At 40.3% G+C, this 17,336-nt stretch overlaps 1 protein-coding gene across 5 annotated transcripts in view; it reads right to left on the bottom strand.

Annotated features, from left to right (window-relative positions):
* LOC129178572 (contactin-3-like) overlaps window positions 1–17,336 on the bottom strand; it is an 89,151-nt gene that overhangs the window by 40,941 nt on the left and 30,874 nt on the right. For all 5 annotated transcript variants that reach the window (XM_054770924.1, XM_054770915.1, XM_054770938.1 and 2 more), the window contains 3 exons: window positions 14,788–14,917; window positions 13,969–14,119; window positions 13,580–13,707 (listed from right to left, as the gene is read on the bottom strand). In XM_054770924.1, coding sequence (XP_054626899.1) covers window positions 13,580–13,707; window positions 13,969–14,119; window positions 14,788–14,917 — 409 coding nt within the window. The remainder of the gene's footprint in view (window positions 1–13,579; window positions 13,708–13,968; window positions 14,120–14,787; window positions 14,918–17,336) is intronic.

The raw sequence follows: 17,336 nt of genomic DNA, 5'->3' as shown, positions 1-17,336 counted from the left end.
CCTCTTTTTTAAAGCCTGTTTTTAAAAATATATATTCAACTGTTCCTTGCTACTTTGCTGTTTGAATTTCGCGGCTCCACTCTATCGTGGTTTTTCAAACTGTATTTATTAAAAAATCATGTGGCTTCGTGGTTGAATATGGCCTATTAGTCAAATATTTGCACACTGAAGCAAATGTTACATATTTTTTGCCTAAATTAAGCATGATCAACCATAAAAATGGCAAAATGAACTAAAATATACTGTATATAAAGAATAAGACATTCAGTAGACACATTCAAGGATGCTGTGAATGATTTGTAGTATTCTACACTTGTCACTAGATGTCAGTAATGTTTCTATAATGTTTGGTGAAACACCCAAGGGCCAGACTTCATCGCCAGAAAAACAGGCTTTTACACAGGTTTGCATTATCTCATAACAGGCACAATAATCCCTAACCCACACCAGGCTAAAACTCAACTCTGAACCCCCTGAACATTACATCTTGTTGTCACCCCTCATTTTCTTATTTATGTCTCCATCCATCCATTTTCCTACGCTTATAAGGGTCTGGGTCATGGGGGCAGCAGTCTCAATAGGGAAGCCCGGACTTCCCGGTCCCCGGCCACCTCCTACAGCTCCACCGGGAGGACACCAAGGCGTTCCCAGGCCAGCTGTAAGACATACTCCCTCCAGCGTGTCCTAGGCCTGCCCCGGGGCATTCTCCCGGCTGGGCATGCCCGGAACACCTCACCAGGGAGGCATCCGGGAGGCATCTGGACGAGATGCCCGAGCCACCTTAACTGGCTTCGCTCAATGTAAAGGAGCAGCAGCTCTATTCGGAGCTCTTCCCGGATGACTGAGCCACTCAACGGAGGAAACCCATTTCAGCCGCTGGTATCCGTGATCTCGTTCTTTCGGTCACAACCCAAATTGAGAGCTTTGCCTTCCGGCTCAGCTCTCTCTTCACCACGACAGTCCGGTACAGCGAGTGCATTACTGCAGACGCTACGCCGATTCACCTATCGACCTCACGCTCCAACCTTCCCTCACACAGGCGATGCAGACGAAGCTCTGCTGGAGGTGAGAGTTTAAGACTCGACAAACAGGAAACTGCCGTTACACACCCTTACTACACATTTGGGTCTCCCAGGTTTGTCCTCCATCCTGCCACACTATCTAATCCAACCTATCACCAGGTGGTGATCAGTTGACAGCTCAGCCCCTCTCTTCACACGCGTGTCCAGAACATGCAGACGCAGGTCTGATGATTCAACTACAAAGTCGATCATACACCTGCGGCCTAGAGTGTCCTGGTGCCAAGTGCACTTGTGGACATCCTTATGTTCAAACATGGTGTTTGTTATGGACAAACTGTGGTTCGCACAGAAGTACAACAACACCGCATGGTTCAGATCGGGGTAGGCGTTCCTCCCAATCATGCCCCTCCAGGTCACTGTCATTGCCCACGTGGGCAGTGAAGTCTCACAGTAGAACGACCGAGTCACTAGTTGGGGTGTTCTCCAGCACCCCTCTGATGGACTCCAATAAGGCTGGGACTCTGAAATGCCATTTGGCGCATACGTGCAAACGATCGTCAGGACCCTTTCCCCAACCCGAAAGCATAGGGAAATGACCCTGTCTTTAACCGGGGATGACTCCAACACAGAGGCACCAAGCCGGGGGGCTATTAATAAGCCCACACCAGCTCGCCGCCTCTCCCCTGCAGCAACTCCAGAGTAGAACAAGGTCCAGCCCCTATCGAGAAGTTTGGTTACAGAACCCAAACTGTGCGTTGAGGTGAGTCTGACTAGATATAGTCGGAATGTCTCAACCTCTCGCACAAGGTTGGACTCCTTCCCCACCAGAGAAGTGACATTCCATTTCCCAAGAACCAGATTTGGCCGCCGAAGACCAGGTTGCCCAGACACCAGCCCTCAACCGCCACCCAAAACACATTGCACCGGACCCTTATGCTTGCCCCCGCAGGTGGTGGGTCTTTGGGGTGGAGATTCTGTGTAGCTTCTTCAGGCTGGGCCTGGCCGGGCTCCACGGGTGAAGGCCCCACCACCAGGTGCTCGCCTGTGAGCCCCTTCCCCAGGCCTGGCTCCAGGGTGAGGCCCCGGTATCCTACGTCCTGGTGAGGTGCGGCCCCTCCTCTTACATTTATTTATAAAGTCTTCTGAATCACTCTTGGTCTGGCCCGTCCCCTAGGACCTGTTTTCCTTGGGAGACCCTACCAGGGGCATATAGCCCCAGACAACATAGCTCCTAGAATCACTCGGGCACTCAAACCCCTCCACCACGGTAAGGTGGTGATTCACGGAGGAGTATATTTATGTCTTCAATGGCTTATTTTCTCTTATGTCTACTATATTGGGTAATACTGTCATGTTGTGTTGTCGCTCTGCTTTCCGCCACAGTGCATACTGACCTGCAGAGGCGCAGCTGTCTGTACACACCTGCTACCAATTACTCATGCACCGTTGATAAGCTGTTGGAAGACGGTTGGTCTTCTCCAGATTATTCCTTTGGACTTCCACGCAACCTGTGCAACCTGCCTCCTATCTAGCTTGTGCTCTTTGCTTTCGTGTTTCCTCCTACCTGCTTATTTTTTCCACTCACCGTAGTTCTGCTATGGTTAAATACCTGCTTGACGTTCAGCAACGTTTTCAGTTTAGCATTTTGCTCATGTGTATTCCTGCAGCTCATTTTAGCTCGCAGTGACTTTTTGTTACCTTTTTTCGAGTGGCATGCCCGAGCTTTCTGTTTATGGACTTTACCTTTTGTACTACTCCTGTTGCCTTTTCTTCTCCACGGTGGTCACCTTTTGCAATAAACCTATTTTTGTTACTTACTTGTTCGTAAAGAAAGAGCTAAAAAAAAATATATCACAGAGTAACGTAATAACAACAGACAAGACACTACCAACAAATAATGCAGAATAACCAACAACTATGTGAGCTCTAAACATGTAACTTAGTGGCTATTTACAACAACAGTACAACAAAGCCTGGAATCAGCTATCAAAACCATATATGTCGACGCTGCTTCGCAGAGCCGTACATCAGCGTTGCCGCCATATTGGATGTGGCAAGGCTGCGCTGTAAGTGAACACAAGGAAATGTACTTCATAAAACGCCTTTCTACAAAGAAACTGAAGTTAATACCGCTCGTTTATACATTCACACATGCACTAATATACTTGGGAAACAGGCACCAAAAACAATGTATTTGGACTTCACATTAGGATTCACATTAGATCAGCTATAGAGCACAAAGTTGTTACGTGCAGTCAGGTAGAGATCCCAATATGCAGAGCCAGACACAATCCAGGTCAAAAAATAATATCTTTAATTTAGTAGAGCAAGAACCAAGTAACAAAGGAATAGCAAAAACTTCTGAGTCCAAACTGAGGTAGAACGGTGCAACTAAGGTAGTAAAACAAAGAGGCACCGTGGAAAAAGGCAACAACTCACTGATGAGCAGACGGCGTCACAGGAGGCAAGGAGCACGTGGAACAGACTAAGAAATATCACAGCAATCTTAAGGCCAAGAGCACAGGCGCAAACAAACTGGTGTTTCGCGGGCAGCATGCAAACCAGTAGTAACAATCCCACGTCCTCCTCCTGCAGCCATGTGGCTTAAGAGCCCTAGATGACCAAGTGGCTACAGGTGTGCCTCGTGGCGCCGCCCACTCAGGGAGTGAAGAGATCTACAAAGAAACACACAGGTCAAAAGGTGACAACACCTAAATGAAACAACCCTAACAGAAAGTAGTGCTAAAAAAACCATACACAGTATATATACTATATATATTGTCTAATATATCTATCTATATATATATACACACTACTTTTAATGCAGTAAAATACGAATAGAAAATAAGAACATGAAAGTTATCAAAATAATCAGCAAATGCATGAATTTTAAACGATACCCCTTTAACTAAAAATAAATTAAATATTTCCAAAAATAACATAAATCAAGGCACAAGAAACACAAATGTATTCTTATATACAATTTGTAATACATTAATTATCTACTCACTGGACTCATTTAAGAGTATTGTTACTTTACAACAATTTTACTCAAGAAAAAGATATGTAATGTTACAAGTATTGGTATCAGTTGATATTGGAATCGGAAATTGAGAGTTGGACAATATCGGCATATCGGTTTTCGGCAAAAAAGCCAATATCAGACATCGTAATCAGAACTCCTCCTCTGATGTTTGATAGCTTGCCCATCCTTTAAGGCTGTGTTCACAAAAAATATTAGCTTAGTGTTCAAACGGGTATTTCGGTCATATGCAACCAAAGGCTTTTGTGACTATAATATGACATAACTCAAACATTCCAAATCAAAGTACCATCTGCTGGGCTGAATATTTGGTTATTTTCATATTCTCCTGTTTCTACCAGCTCAGATTTTGCAAACAGCTTTACAAAATTTACTTTTAAAGATTTAAAGATCACGACCAGGCCCGTCCACATAGACAGAGGGGAGAGAGAGGAGAAAGTGCTTCTGATGCATTTTCTCTGATATAAACCTCTACACCCCAAAAATAAGAATACTGGACGGAAGAAAAAGAAGACTAAAATAAAGAGAAAAATACCGTCTTATATTTGAGTCAATATGGCAAATAAGTAACGGTAATAAATGTACACTAAGAGGTGTAGGTGTACTGGCAGGTCGACCAACATTTTTGACATGTAAAGGACAGGTTCCGAGGTCATTATAGCAATGACTGGGAAGCTTTTTAATTTTTTTTTTATTTTGAGCCAGTATTAAGTATTTTCAATCTGTTTATGGTAAAATGGCATTTTGCTCCCTTAAAATCAGCTATAATCATGTTAATAATCATATTAAGACAAGCCAGTTTTGCTGGAATGAACTATAAAAAAAGAAAAGAAAAGAAGATTTGTTCTCACGTCGCACCTTTTACGTAGCCTGCCAATGGATTAAAAAAAATGACATTCAAAGAGTGTTCCCCTGCTATTTAAGCTGGGAATAATCAATGTGTAGGTCATGGCTCTGTGTCAGTGCCAGCATTATAGCCTTGAAAAATGCTTCAATAATTTGAAAGAATAACTGGCCTTAACAGTTTTTCACAGTGGACAATAGCATGCATCACATTAATAAACCTAGCAAGAATCCCACAGATCACTGAACTATCAAGTCACATCACTTTGTTTATGCTCCATATGAGCTAAAGGGCGGAATGACGATTTTTGAAGCTGTGGTGGTGGGCTGCATAGGAGCGTGGACTGCCCCGGCTGTGTCGTGCCGCTGCTGCATCTGCAATTTTTTTACAACAAATAGCAATTTTTTATGACTTATTTATTTCTTAACTTATTTATTGAACTTTTTTTCAACAACTCTCACAATGAACCGAGAACATTGCAAAACTGTTAATTTAATGGCAAAGTTGCTGAGAGCGCTGCCAACATTTAAATTGCACTTTATTTACAAAGCACATCTCCACTCAGTGTGCTCAATTGTCATTAAATGCAGGTGTCATGTTTGAATAGAACACTAAAAATACAAAGAGGTGAAGCAAATATTCTTTGGTGAACTACTCAACATCAGCTCGTGATCTATCTGTTGGAGACCCTGTGATAGCGTCACTGTCTAAAGCACACTACGTGTTTCTGTTGCACAACTTTGACACACAACTAGTGTTTTGAAGACAAGTCATAAGTATTATAATGATAACAAGAGAACAAGACTGTTAAGTGACACTTAAAACATAAGTTGTGATGATGATCGTAGCTTGCCGGTGACACAAAAATGAGCTAGCTAGATGCCGCCAGCCAGGCATGTAAACAAAAATGCCAGAAAGTGGAATGAGACTGAAACATGAGCGATCACACTCGCTGGCATAGATGGCTTAGCATGTGACAAGTTGTCAATTGACTACACATTTTACGAGTTATTGTTCATTCTCCCGATAATAAAAAAAACAAAGTGAAAGTCCACACAAGACGTGTCGCCTATCTGGTCACACATGTGAAAGTGCCAGCAAGGCAGACAGGCAATTCCAGTGCATGCTTATCAAAATAAAGCACAGTGAAGCATTTTTATTATATTTTAAATTGTTTTCAAACTAATTGTGGTCAATATGTGCGTAAATAATAATCTATGTATGTATCTATATAGCATATATATCTATTCATACAATATATTACTTAAAATGATTTTCAAGTAAAAAAAACAAACTCATTTTTAACATGTGGAGGCTTTTATTTCGTAGTGGCACACCGCCATGATCAATTACATGTAGCGGAAACCCTGGAATTACATCACTCATAAGGGGGTCGGGAATATAGAAGTCCGTTATCTGATATGGTAGAAGTCAGGAAAGATGTGAAAATAGTGTAGGATGATGAATTAAGTCGTAGATTTAGCAAATTCAATGGGCGAATCATAGATTGGTTCTCAGAAAAAGACCAGTTTTTCTATTGACTTTGATGACTGAAAAGCTATACAGACAGTTATGAATTAACTGAAATTTATGAGAATGAATTTTAAATGTACGAACAAAATATATTAATTGATAACACAGCAGCTAAATGTAGTTGCAACATAATAATGGATAAATTACACATACTGTACAGTTGAAATTCTTCCATAGGGTTTTCAGGGCACTTATATTTCCAGTTAATGACCATTACTTCCCATTTAAGGTGTCCAATAGGATGTAAATCTCTTTGTGATAGACAATTCAATATGAATCTAGATACACAGGTTACGATATGATCCAAAAAGGATATATTTTAAAAACAGAACGATACGATACAATTCGATGCAATGTACCAACAATGTGATTTGATACGATTCGATTCGATTCTGCAGTTAAAGTTTGTTGATGTAGACATTAATCTTACATGAAAAAATAAAGATGCCAATTGTATGAAAGTGGCATGTACAATAGTAACAACTCTCGTGTACTGTTTGCTAAAGTTAACAAACCCTCCAGTTTCACTGCCCTTACAACTCATTTCTACATCAAAGTGCAATGAGTTTGCAACATTCTTTCATGACAAAGTGCAAGGCATAAGAAATGCAATCATTTCCACAACACAAATAGCTATTCTGTAGCCAGCCAAATACCTCGAGCTGACACATTTCACACCTGACATTGACAAAACAGTCGAAGAGATCATCTGCAGTCTGAATCCATCAACGTGCTGCTTTGATGAGTTACCCACTAGATTTCTTACGTCTGTGCTGAGCAGTTTGCTACCACAACTCACTCATCTAGTTAACATCTCACTTCAGACTGGAACATTTCCAAAGGCCCTAAAATCTGCAGTCATTAAGCCTCTTCTGAAGAAGAGCAGTCTTGATGCCGCAGTACTGAACAACTATCGGCCCATTTCAAACCTGCCATTCTTGGGAAAAGTCTTAGAAAGAGGTTGTATACCAACAGCTTACTGACTTTCTTCTCTCTAACAATGTGTTTGATACTTTCCAATCAGGCCAATCAGGCTTTCCACCACAGCACAGAGACAGCTCTGATCAAGGTGACAAATGATATCCGTCTGAACACAGATGCAGGCAAAGTCTCACTTTTAGTTCTGCTGGACCTGAGCGCTGGCTTTACACAGTTGACCATGTGATCTTATTACAAAGGTTAGAAAACTGGGTGGGAATCTCTGGTACTGCTCTAAACTGGTTCAAGTCCTATCTGGAGGATAGGAAGTATTTTGTTGGAATTGGTAACTGTGTAGCTGAGCAAATGGCTATGACCTGTGGGGTTCCCCAAGGGTCAGTCCTGGGACCCCAATTGTTCAATCTGTACATGCTTCCTTCAGGCCAACTAATAAGCAGCTGAACTGTGTCCTACCACAACTATGTAGACCAGTGTTTTTCAACCTTTTTTGTGCCAAGGCACATTTTTTTTTATTGAAAAAACCACAAGGCACACCACCAGCCGAAAATGCTTACAAATGAACTCTGTAGCCTACATTGACAACATAAAGTTGTTCTCATCACAGTGTCAGTGTAGGAATCAAATAAACAAAAATATTTATAAGCTATATTTATAAATACAGTGTATATAAGCTTTATCTCATGCCACACAGATTGACTACTACTGTATTTTTACTATTTTTCTTTCACCTCATATTTGGTCTCAAATGCTGATACTATGTGGGAATGCATAAAGGTAAGTTTTGATGACTTATTGAGTGCTAATGTGCACATTTGTCTCAAGTTAATTCATGCTAGCGTACTGCCTTTTACCACACACGTCAAACAGCGATCTAATAATCTCTCTGGAAAAACTTGGCTGGAACTTGAACTGGTTGATGGTGGGTCGGCATTCAGATGTTGTTCATGTCTTCGTTTCACACAATACATAATAAATAAGAGAAATTAGATCCCCCACCACCACCACCACCACCACCACCCCCGGTCCAGGGAGATTTGTGGGAACACAAGCCGGTCCGTGGGTCAGAAAAGGTTGGGGACCACTGACTTATGCAACTCAATTTGGGTAGCATGACTGCTTTTTTCTTTGAAATGTATTTTTATCCTATTCCATGAAGTCATCATAAAACAGGCGTGCTACCTACAATATAGGAAATTTGTTCATTTTCAGTTGGCTTTACACAGACAGTGGTAACAGTAACATGCATTGACTGGCCACAACATTAGGTACCCTTGCACAGTATAGAGCTGCATCAAACATTCTGCCTGTATGGCTATCATACTACATTATATACATAAGCTAAAATATTACACCTCTCTCAATATGTTGCCGAATGCACGTTGCAATCTTAAACTTTTTTTTGTAACGTACACGGTGCATTTCACAACACAGCTGTATACAGCTCGTGCATCAGTAACTGCCGTTTATTTTTTTGTCTGCTTGCTTATAATCTGGCTGGTAATATAAAGTTGGAAAACTTTGTTTGTAGTACACAATGCGGTGCTTTTGAGAAAAATACAGTGAACAAGGCTGACAGATTATTTCCCTCTTTGCCATCAATGGACGCCAACGTCACACAGATCATTAAAAAAATAATTGAAATAATAAAGTCGTACAGATGATTTACACACATACACAGTACACACATAGCTGAATAATAAACAATAAACGTAGCAACTTCTGATCAAACCATGTCAATTTCAGACTTAAAATAATGTACAGATTTAAGCCCCAACCATTTCCGGTTAAACCACGCCCACTTCCGGTTTATGCTCCGCTCACTCTGAGCACAGATACGGATCATTTAGATGGGTGAACAGATACAGATATATATAGTGGTGTACTCGCTCATCCCTAGTTTTCAACACTCCAGGTAGGTAACAAAGGTGCATCATTTCAAAGTTAACAAATTACAAAGCAAAGTTATGATACTCTCCTCTGTTGGGCTGGCTGGCCAAGTTTTGCACTCTTCTTGTAAAATCCAAAAACCTTCCAAACTTTTCTTTTTTTGCTGATGTGTAGAAAACTAGCTAGATGGTGCCAGCTAGTGCGCCTGCTACTATTTCAATCCATTCTCGTCTTCAGTCATGGCAAGCTATGGCGCATGCGCGACAATCCTTTCGTCAACAGCCCAGGCTCGCGCATTATTTATAAGACAGTCTGTCAACCAACTGCTTCACTCACGATACCCGATGCATGTCTCCACAATCGATTAATCTTAACATACTGTATATGGCTGATTCTGGAGGCTGCTACTGGCAAAGCCGAATCATTCACTTGTCAAACCATTGGTTTATCGTCCACAACCCTAGAGCCCAACTTTTAATATGTCTCCTTTCACTCCTCCTCTTAACTTCTCTCAAGTGTCTTTTCCCTCAATTTTCCCTTTTGCAGGTGTTGCACAGAGCAGGTTTGTCCATGCTTAGTGGAAGGCAGGGCAGTGAAGCAAGATCAGGCATGATAGAAAGAGGTTATCAACATGGAGGAAAGAGGAAATTGGACCTGATGGTCAAAGAGGAATCTGACTTTTTGGATGTGGACATCGAGACACGCACAGTTGCTCTTCAACTGCAGCTTCTGTAACAACTCACTACTGCTTTCATTGCTTCCACTCAAGGCCGTTTCATTTGACGCAGCAAAATTGGTTGTTTCAACTCCTCCAAGGGAAACATTGATGGGGTGTTTTCTCCCAAGACTTTCCAGGTGAATTATTGCAACTGCGACAAAATGCAACAGCACAGAAGGAGTAGAAAAAGTTAGACATAAGAGCTTGTTTTGTGAGTTGACAGTGATGGTTAATGACAAATACATATTGTATATGGCCATTATGTGTATGTGGCCATTACAGGAATTAAAAATGTAAGAATATCTGCAGTTGGTTGAAATGAGCTATACGTATCATTCATTTCCAGACATTATTATCTTTGGACTTTTCTAATTTGGGCCTTCTCTCTTTGGATGTTCCCATTTGTATATTCTAGGTTCCACAGGGATACTTGGCTTGTTGCCTTTGTTTTACATTTGGAACTGATCGCTGCCTGCCTCTGGGTATATGTTCATTGTTATTCTATTCCTCTGAATTATTTATCATTTTACTGTATATACTATTACAATCATCCCATTACTAGCCTGCATTGCTGGAAAATGTCCTTTATGTACCACCAGAGAGAGCGTCCCTATAGTTTAGAACTCAAACAATTCTGAATTTGATGGAAAATATGTTATGTGAGCATAAATGGATTGAGACAGACCAAGATGAGAATCCAACAAATCAAAGGTTGAAATAAGCAACAGATGTTTTTGAGTCATACCTGTCAATGCTCCCGTTTTCAACGAGAAACTACCGTGTTTTGCCCTTCTTTCTCGGACCCTCCCATTTTATTAGTTTCCTGTCACAATAACCGATATATCAATTAATAAAATAATTTAAAAAAACGAAGTCAATCATTTTTCCCGGCCTTGATAAATTGACTTGTATGCATGAGTGTTTGATTTCCTGGTCTCTCTTTCAGGCTGGATGACAAGAAGGTTCACTCTGCAGCTGGATGTCCATGTTGGTGCTACAGTGAAATAAATGGAGTGAGTGAACCCTCCTCTCAGCTATTCAGCCTCTTTGTCCCAGTATGTGGAGGCGGGCTACCTTGGCTAGCAGCAAGTTAGCCTTGTGAGCAAGCATACGCTAAAATGAATGAAGGCACAAAAGCAATGGTTTCTAAGTCGAATGCCACGGCCCCAGTGTGGGAATATTTTGGTTTTAAACAGAATGAACAAGGTGAGCGCATAAACACAGACGAACCGATATGTCGTATTTGTTTGAAAGTACCGACTGAAAGAAGGAGAATACGACCAACTTGTATGCACACCTAAAATGGAGATGGAAAAGGAACCTTCGTCCCCACAGTCAGTCAGTGTCGTTCGCTACAAAAGAAATGCAACATTTCGGGAAATGTTAGAAATGTTAAACAGACAGTATGAATTGCCTGGGAGAACGTATGTACAACATGTCACAAACAGCAATTCCTGAACTGTATAACCGACTGAACGAAGACGTGTTAAAGGACATCAGAAACTGCATCCGCCACCAGAGGTATGTGGTTCAGCTCAATATGACCTCATGCATTAATGTAACAATACACTGTACACACTGTAACTGCGTGTGTGTGGTTTTTATTGGAGTGTTTTTTCTTAACAGAGACAGAGCCCATTTTATTTTCATTGACTTTTTTTTCATCTTTTTTGTTTGTTTAATTTATGGTGTTGTTTGTTTGTTTAATTTATTTAAAAGCTCTTGACATTCCAATTACTATGTTAAAAACTCTTGAGAAATTAAAGGTTATTGCTTTTGATACAATGTACTTGCATTATTATGCCATATAATTAATGAAAAAATTGTCAAAAAAAATGTCAGTAATATCGATTATCGACAATAATTTGTAGGACACTTACTGTCCAGCAAAATTTTGACAGGCCTATTTCCCATGTATTTTCTGTATTTTAACTTTAATGAAAAAAAAACTGTATCTGGTTCTGCCAGAACAGCACAGCCTCCGGTCTGCTTGGTAACACTCAGGCAACATCAATGTAATACAGGGGTAGGGAACCTATGGCTCGGGAGCCAGATGTGGCTCTTCTGGTGGTTGCATCTGGCTCTCTGACTTTAACACAATACTATTTTTTCTGTTGTAATTTTATTTGACAGAAATCACAGTGTTAAAAATAACATTCAAAATATAAAACATCTTTATGCACTTTAATCCATCCATCCATGTTCTACCGCAAGCACAGAAGTCACATTAATGGTAAGAAGTATTTCACAGTATTTATTATTGGTTAGCTTCAATATAACAATGTTATTAAAAAGACTAAATTCAGAGACTTATTATAATCTAAAATTGTTGGTCATGCTTAATAATGCACACATTTAGTTGTATTGTCAGTTGTTGTTAGTTGTACATGGCTCTCACGGAAATACATTTTAAAATATGTGGCTTTCTTGGCTCTCTTAGCAAAAAAGGTTCCCGACCCCTGATGTAATACATCCTGTAACCAGGAAAGTCAGGCATTCAAAATAAAAGAAGCACACCAGTAAAATAACACGGTTGCACCATAGTACTGTAGGCATTCGGGTAACCTTCTACCCTACAAAGTGCTATATTGCATTTTATCCGCTTTTACATGTACTCTGGAGCTCTGCACTTGTCCAACATATAGATGCCATATATCACATATGACAAGTAACATTGCAGTCACATGTTAACAACAATAGCAACGATAGCAACACCATGCTATTTGTGGAAGAAGAACAAAAAGATCAAACTTACAGTTCCCACCTCTGTAGCTAATAGTCGCCACAGCTCCAGGCTTTATTTTAATATGTGTAGCGAAGCCTGGCTTTTCTTTTTTTTTTTTTTTACAAAATTGTCCTCTGTGAAGTGGTGGGCGTGTACACAGGGTGGGCTCATCTAGGTAGGGGTGGGTCAGAGGTGGTATTATTTTCCAATACGTGGGAAACAAATTGTTCAATTATTTATTTTTTAGGGCAAAATTACACAATTAACAATATAAAATAAATCTTTCTTAAATAAAAATATTTCCTGCTTAAATTAACAGAATAAAAATACATTTATTTTACAGACCTTTGTCCTATACTTAACTTAAAACAGTATAAATTCAGTGTCCAGCTTTTATGTGTTTCTGTTAATTAAACAACTTACACCCACAACGTACCAAATCAAGCTCTGAACTAACCCTATTGTTTCTTTTTTTAAGACACTGTCCCTGCAGTAAAGGATCACATTTTGAGTCTGAAGACTAGAAGCTAGGCTGCTGCCACCAATGTGAGGTAGAGTCACAGCAAAAGCAAAGGGAATAAATAAAGATGCCAGAAAAGTCGAACAGCAGTGAATTTGATAGATTAGCAATCAGACACGCTGTCATCGATTGGCTTAGCCTGTGGCAAGCTGTTGCAACACTGTTGTCAATGGAACCCATTGACATTTTACTGATTATTTTTTATTCTCACGGTAATACGGGACAAAGTGGTTCCCTTTTCAGCTCAATGCAGAATGCATACTTATGTTTCAAAATACGGGACAATTCTTTTTTGGCTATCCTAGATCCATGTAACCCACACACATGCAGTGATCAAGAAGAGTTTACCTGTAACAAGGAGCCTTCCAGTTGTACTTGACATGCCAAATCTATTCCGAGCGAAGCACGTATAGCTGCCTGCATCCGATTTGCTCACGTTGGCAAGCCTCAGTGTTCCATCAGGTGAAAGGGTGAGCCTATAGGAGTGCAGCAACAGACACAGCAGTTTCTGAGCCAACATCACTTAATGCCGGGTGATTTTATCATGACATATAGTTAAAAGTCTAGATTGGAGTCCGGGGTTTGAGCTTGGTCAATGAGCACTTCATGTATGAATAGATAAGATTTATTGGGTGTTTATGTTGCAATGAGGAAATTTATTGACTATTTAAAAAGGGTATTTTTAAAACATTGATATGAACACCGAATCAGTGCTTCTTCGCCTTCTCAGTGCTTACCTGTTGTTGGTGTGAATAGGAAGGTTTCCTTTTTTCCACAAAATGCTGGCCATGGGATATGCTTGGGGTTTACACTCCAAAGTCACGGTACTTCCTGCTTTGGCTTTCAGCAAAGCTCTGAGGACGTTCCCTGTGAAGTCCGGGGGAGAGGCTGATGGGAAACAGTAACCAGACTTAGGACAGCAGAAATCAAGAATAACTTACATCAAATAACCCATGTGCAGTGGTACCTCCAAATTACAATGTCCCAAAGGTTGTACAAGTCATTGTTATATTAAAGATATGCCACAAAGGTTACACAAAAACATGGGATGTCGAACCTTGAGTCACTTAGGCCCAGTCCAGCTAGCGTCAAAGTAATAACTTAAACTTGAGGTACATCTGTAAACTGTTGTTATGGCCTCATTTATCTTTAAAGTTGACTTAGTGCTTTACTTTAACGTATTGATATTACAGTGGTTCACTAATTGCATGGTTGTTAATCACAAAATTAAAAAAAACAGTTAATAAAGGTTTTATGATGGCGACAGATATCTTTTATTAAAAAAATGGTTTGAAAATACTACAAACTAGCATCTCATACTGCATTATGCCGGCCTTTGAACACACTTAACAAGCAGTAATACCGTGGAAATTCTGGTTCCATCTGGCAGGTAAATAAAAAGATATATTTTAAATGTGTTTGACCTCGACAAAACATCCTCACTGACCCCATTATCCGTTAAGCCAGACAACCTTTCAGAATGTCACTAAAATGACCTTTAAAATGGTGAAGCAACAATGATTTGATGATTTAAGGGAGAGATAAATGCCACCTACCTAAAACCATTAGTTCAGCAGCAAAATATATAATGCTGTGCTCGTTCTCGGCCACACACTGGTACATTCCGGCGTCGGAGAGTGTCAACACCGACACTGATAGAGCTCCGTCCTTCATGAGGATCCTATCCTATGAGGGATGAAAGAAAGTAATTATTGCTTCAGACTTAAGATAGCCTTTGCTTTGCTCAGCGGACTCTGGCCAAGCTCAATATGCATTAGATTGGGAAGACGACATAATCGATGGGCATAGATCAAATCCGGATTTACAAATCAGGAATGAATCAATCGAGGTAGAAATCACATTTGTGTCTGCCAAATAGTTCCAAGCAAAGTGTCACCATCATTTAAACCAAGATTTATAATATGCTGGTTGGTCCTGCTTCCAGCAGGTCCACTAGTGTAAATTCACAGAAATATTCTATACTGAAACTTACCATAGCAAATGTACCAAGGGACAATACTATAGAAATTAAACTTGGCTGTAACGTAGAGTAGTCAGTGTAAAATTAGCATCACAGTTTCAATTTACTGCCCTGACTGACTCAACGCACAGTCATTGTTTAAATAGCTGGTAACACAAGTGAGTATCAAGATAATTGTGTCTTGCCTAAAATCAAGCATGGTGGTTGTATGAGTGCTGTCGGCACTCAGGGAAACATGAATACCAACATGTACTGTGACATCCTTCAGCAGCAGCAGACTGTTACACCCACGGTGTAAGAAGGAGAGGTTCCGCAGGTCCTTCATACCGACCGCTGTCAGGCTCTACAACACCTGCACCACCTGAACCATGTAATCACTATATATTCTTTACTTGCCTATCTTGCTTGCTGCTGTAACAAGTGAATTTCCCTGCTGTGGGATAAATAAAGTGCAATACAATACAATACAATACAATACATTCTGAAGCAGGACATGATCCCCTCCCTTGGGAAACTGGGCCACATGGCAGTTATGCCATTATTGTCTACACCACCCCTTGGCATCCGTCAGTCTCGGAAGTATCATGGTGTGCGGCTGCATGAGCGCTGTAGGTAGTTCATTGTAGGTAGTTGTTTTTCATTGAAGAATTTTCAACGGATAGTAAATCTATACTGCTGTACAAACTACAATGACGTTATTCCAAGTTTAATTTCTATAGTATTGTAGCATCGGAGGGAGTTGACGTTGGACTTTCCAGTATACCTTGCGGAATTGTGTAAATAGTCGTTAAAGTTTACTTTTGTTGTTAGCGCTTTGCTGTTGTTACCCATGTTGTAGTAGTTCATTCATGTTATGTGTTAACTCGCTGTGAATGTGTTGAGTTGTTATTTTGTTGCACCGTGAGTAAGACTGTCTGTCTGTTCAGTGATCATGTGTATTGTGTTGTCAAGCTCGTTGTGCTCTGTTGGCTATTATTCGCTTCAGATTAAAAGCCAGACTTCCTTGAGCAAGCTGAAGTGACTCTGACCATTTTCTGTGTTACTCAAGATTGCCACAATATTGTCCCCTGAAAAGATATGCTGTAATAAAAATAGTTATTGAAATGTGAGGGGTATACTCACTTTTGTGAGATACTGTGTATATTTTGAATTAGGAATGTAAAACAACTAACAATCTTGCAGAAATTTTGTGCAGTAGATAAAAATAAACACACAATATTGAATGAGATATCACTGCACTTTTATAGAGGGTACCAAAACATATGAAAAATTTTCAAGGAGTATCCGAAAGGGAACCGCAGATTTATGAGGGAAGGAAGGGTTAAATGGGAATATAGGAAATGTGCGCTTTATAGGCTACCTGTACTTGATGGAACTGAGCAATGAAGTGGTGTAGGGTATGAAGGATAATTTGTATCTTTTGCTTTTTGCCAGTGGTTTATGTCTAAGGCGGGTACCAGAAGGCAGAAACTGAGGAGGTTCATTGCTGTCAAACATGATGGATTGTAGCGCCTTTGACAGCAGTTTATTGTACAATTCCAAAATGGGTTTTTGCAGAATGCCAATAATTTTGCTGCTGACTTTGTCGTTGGTGTGTGTAATTCCTTTGTATGTATCTTGTGCGAACCTTTAAAGATATTCAGTGGAATGAAGCAACATATCCCCTTGTCAAATATGACAATATTTAAAAAAAATACTCTAATCAGGCTGCTTTGTGGTCAATCTCATTAAATTAGGCCTACATTATTTAACATACACATAAATAAACCTCTGCAACGTTAAAGACAATTAAGCTAAAAGCTGTGGTTCTCACCATACACCACATTACATAGGCTGTAGTAGAAAAGTGTTAGGCTCCATGCAGCGTATCTCAAATTAGATTACACTCACTGTCCCTTAATCAGGCGGCTCTTAAATATGCGCCATGAATAATGAAGAGCAGCAAGCGACTCCATTCAGATGAAATGGAGCAACCTCTTGGGGACCACGCTGCTGTATGATCTGCTGGGGTAAAGACAGGGAACCGTGTCTCATCACTGGCACACCTCAGCGACATGTTTATACTCTCCCTTCATATCGCATCCTGAATTGCACTTGGAAAAACAGCGGTTCGGCGCTAGGCAT

This window comes from Dunckerocampus dactyliophorus, chromosome 1 (genome assembly GCF_027744805.1).
Source record: "Dunckerocampus dactyliophorus isolate RoL2022-P2 chromosome 1, RoL_Ddac_1.1, whole genome shotgun sequence".
Classification (NCBI taxonomy): Eukaryota; Metazoa; Chordata; class Actinopteri; order Syngnathiformes; family Syngnathidae; genus Dunckerocampus; species Dunckerocampus dactyliophorus.
The sequence above is the reverse complement of the archived record's forward strand: the minus strand, read 5'-3'. Positions and strand labels throughout refer to the sequence as shown.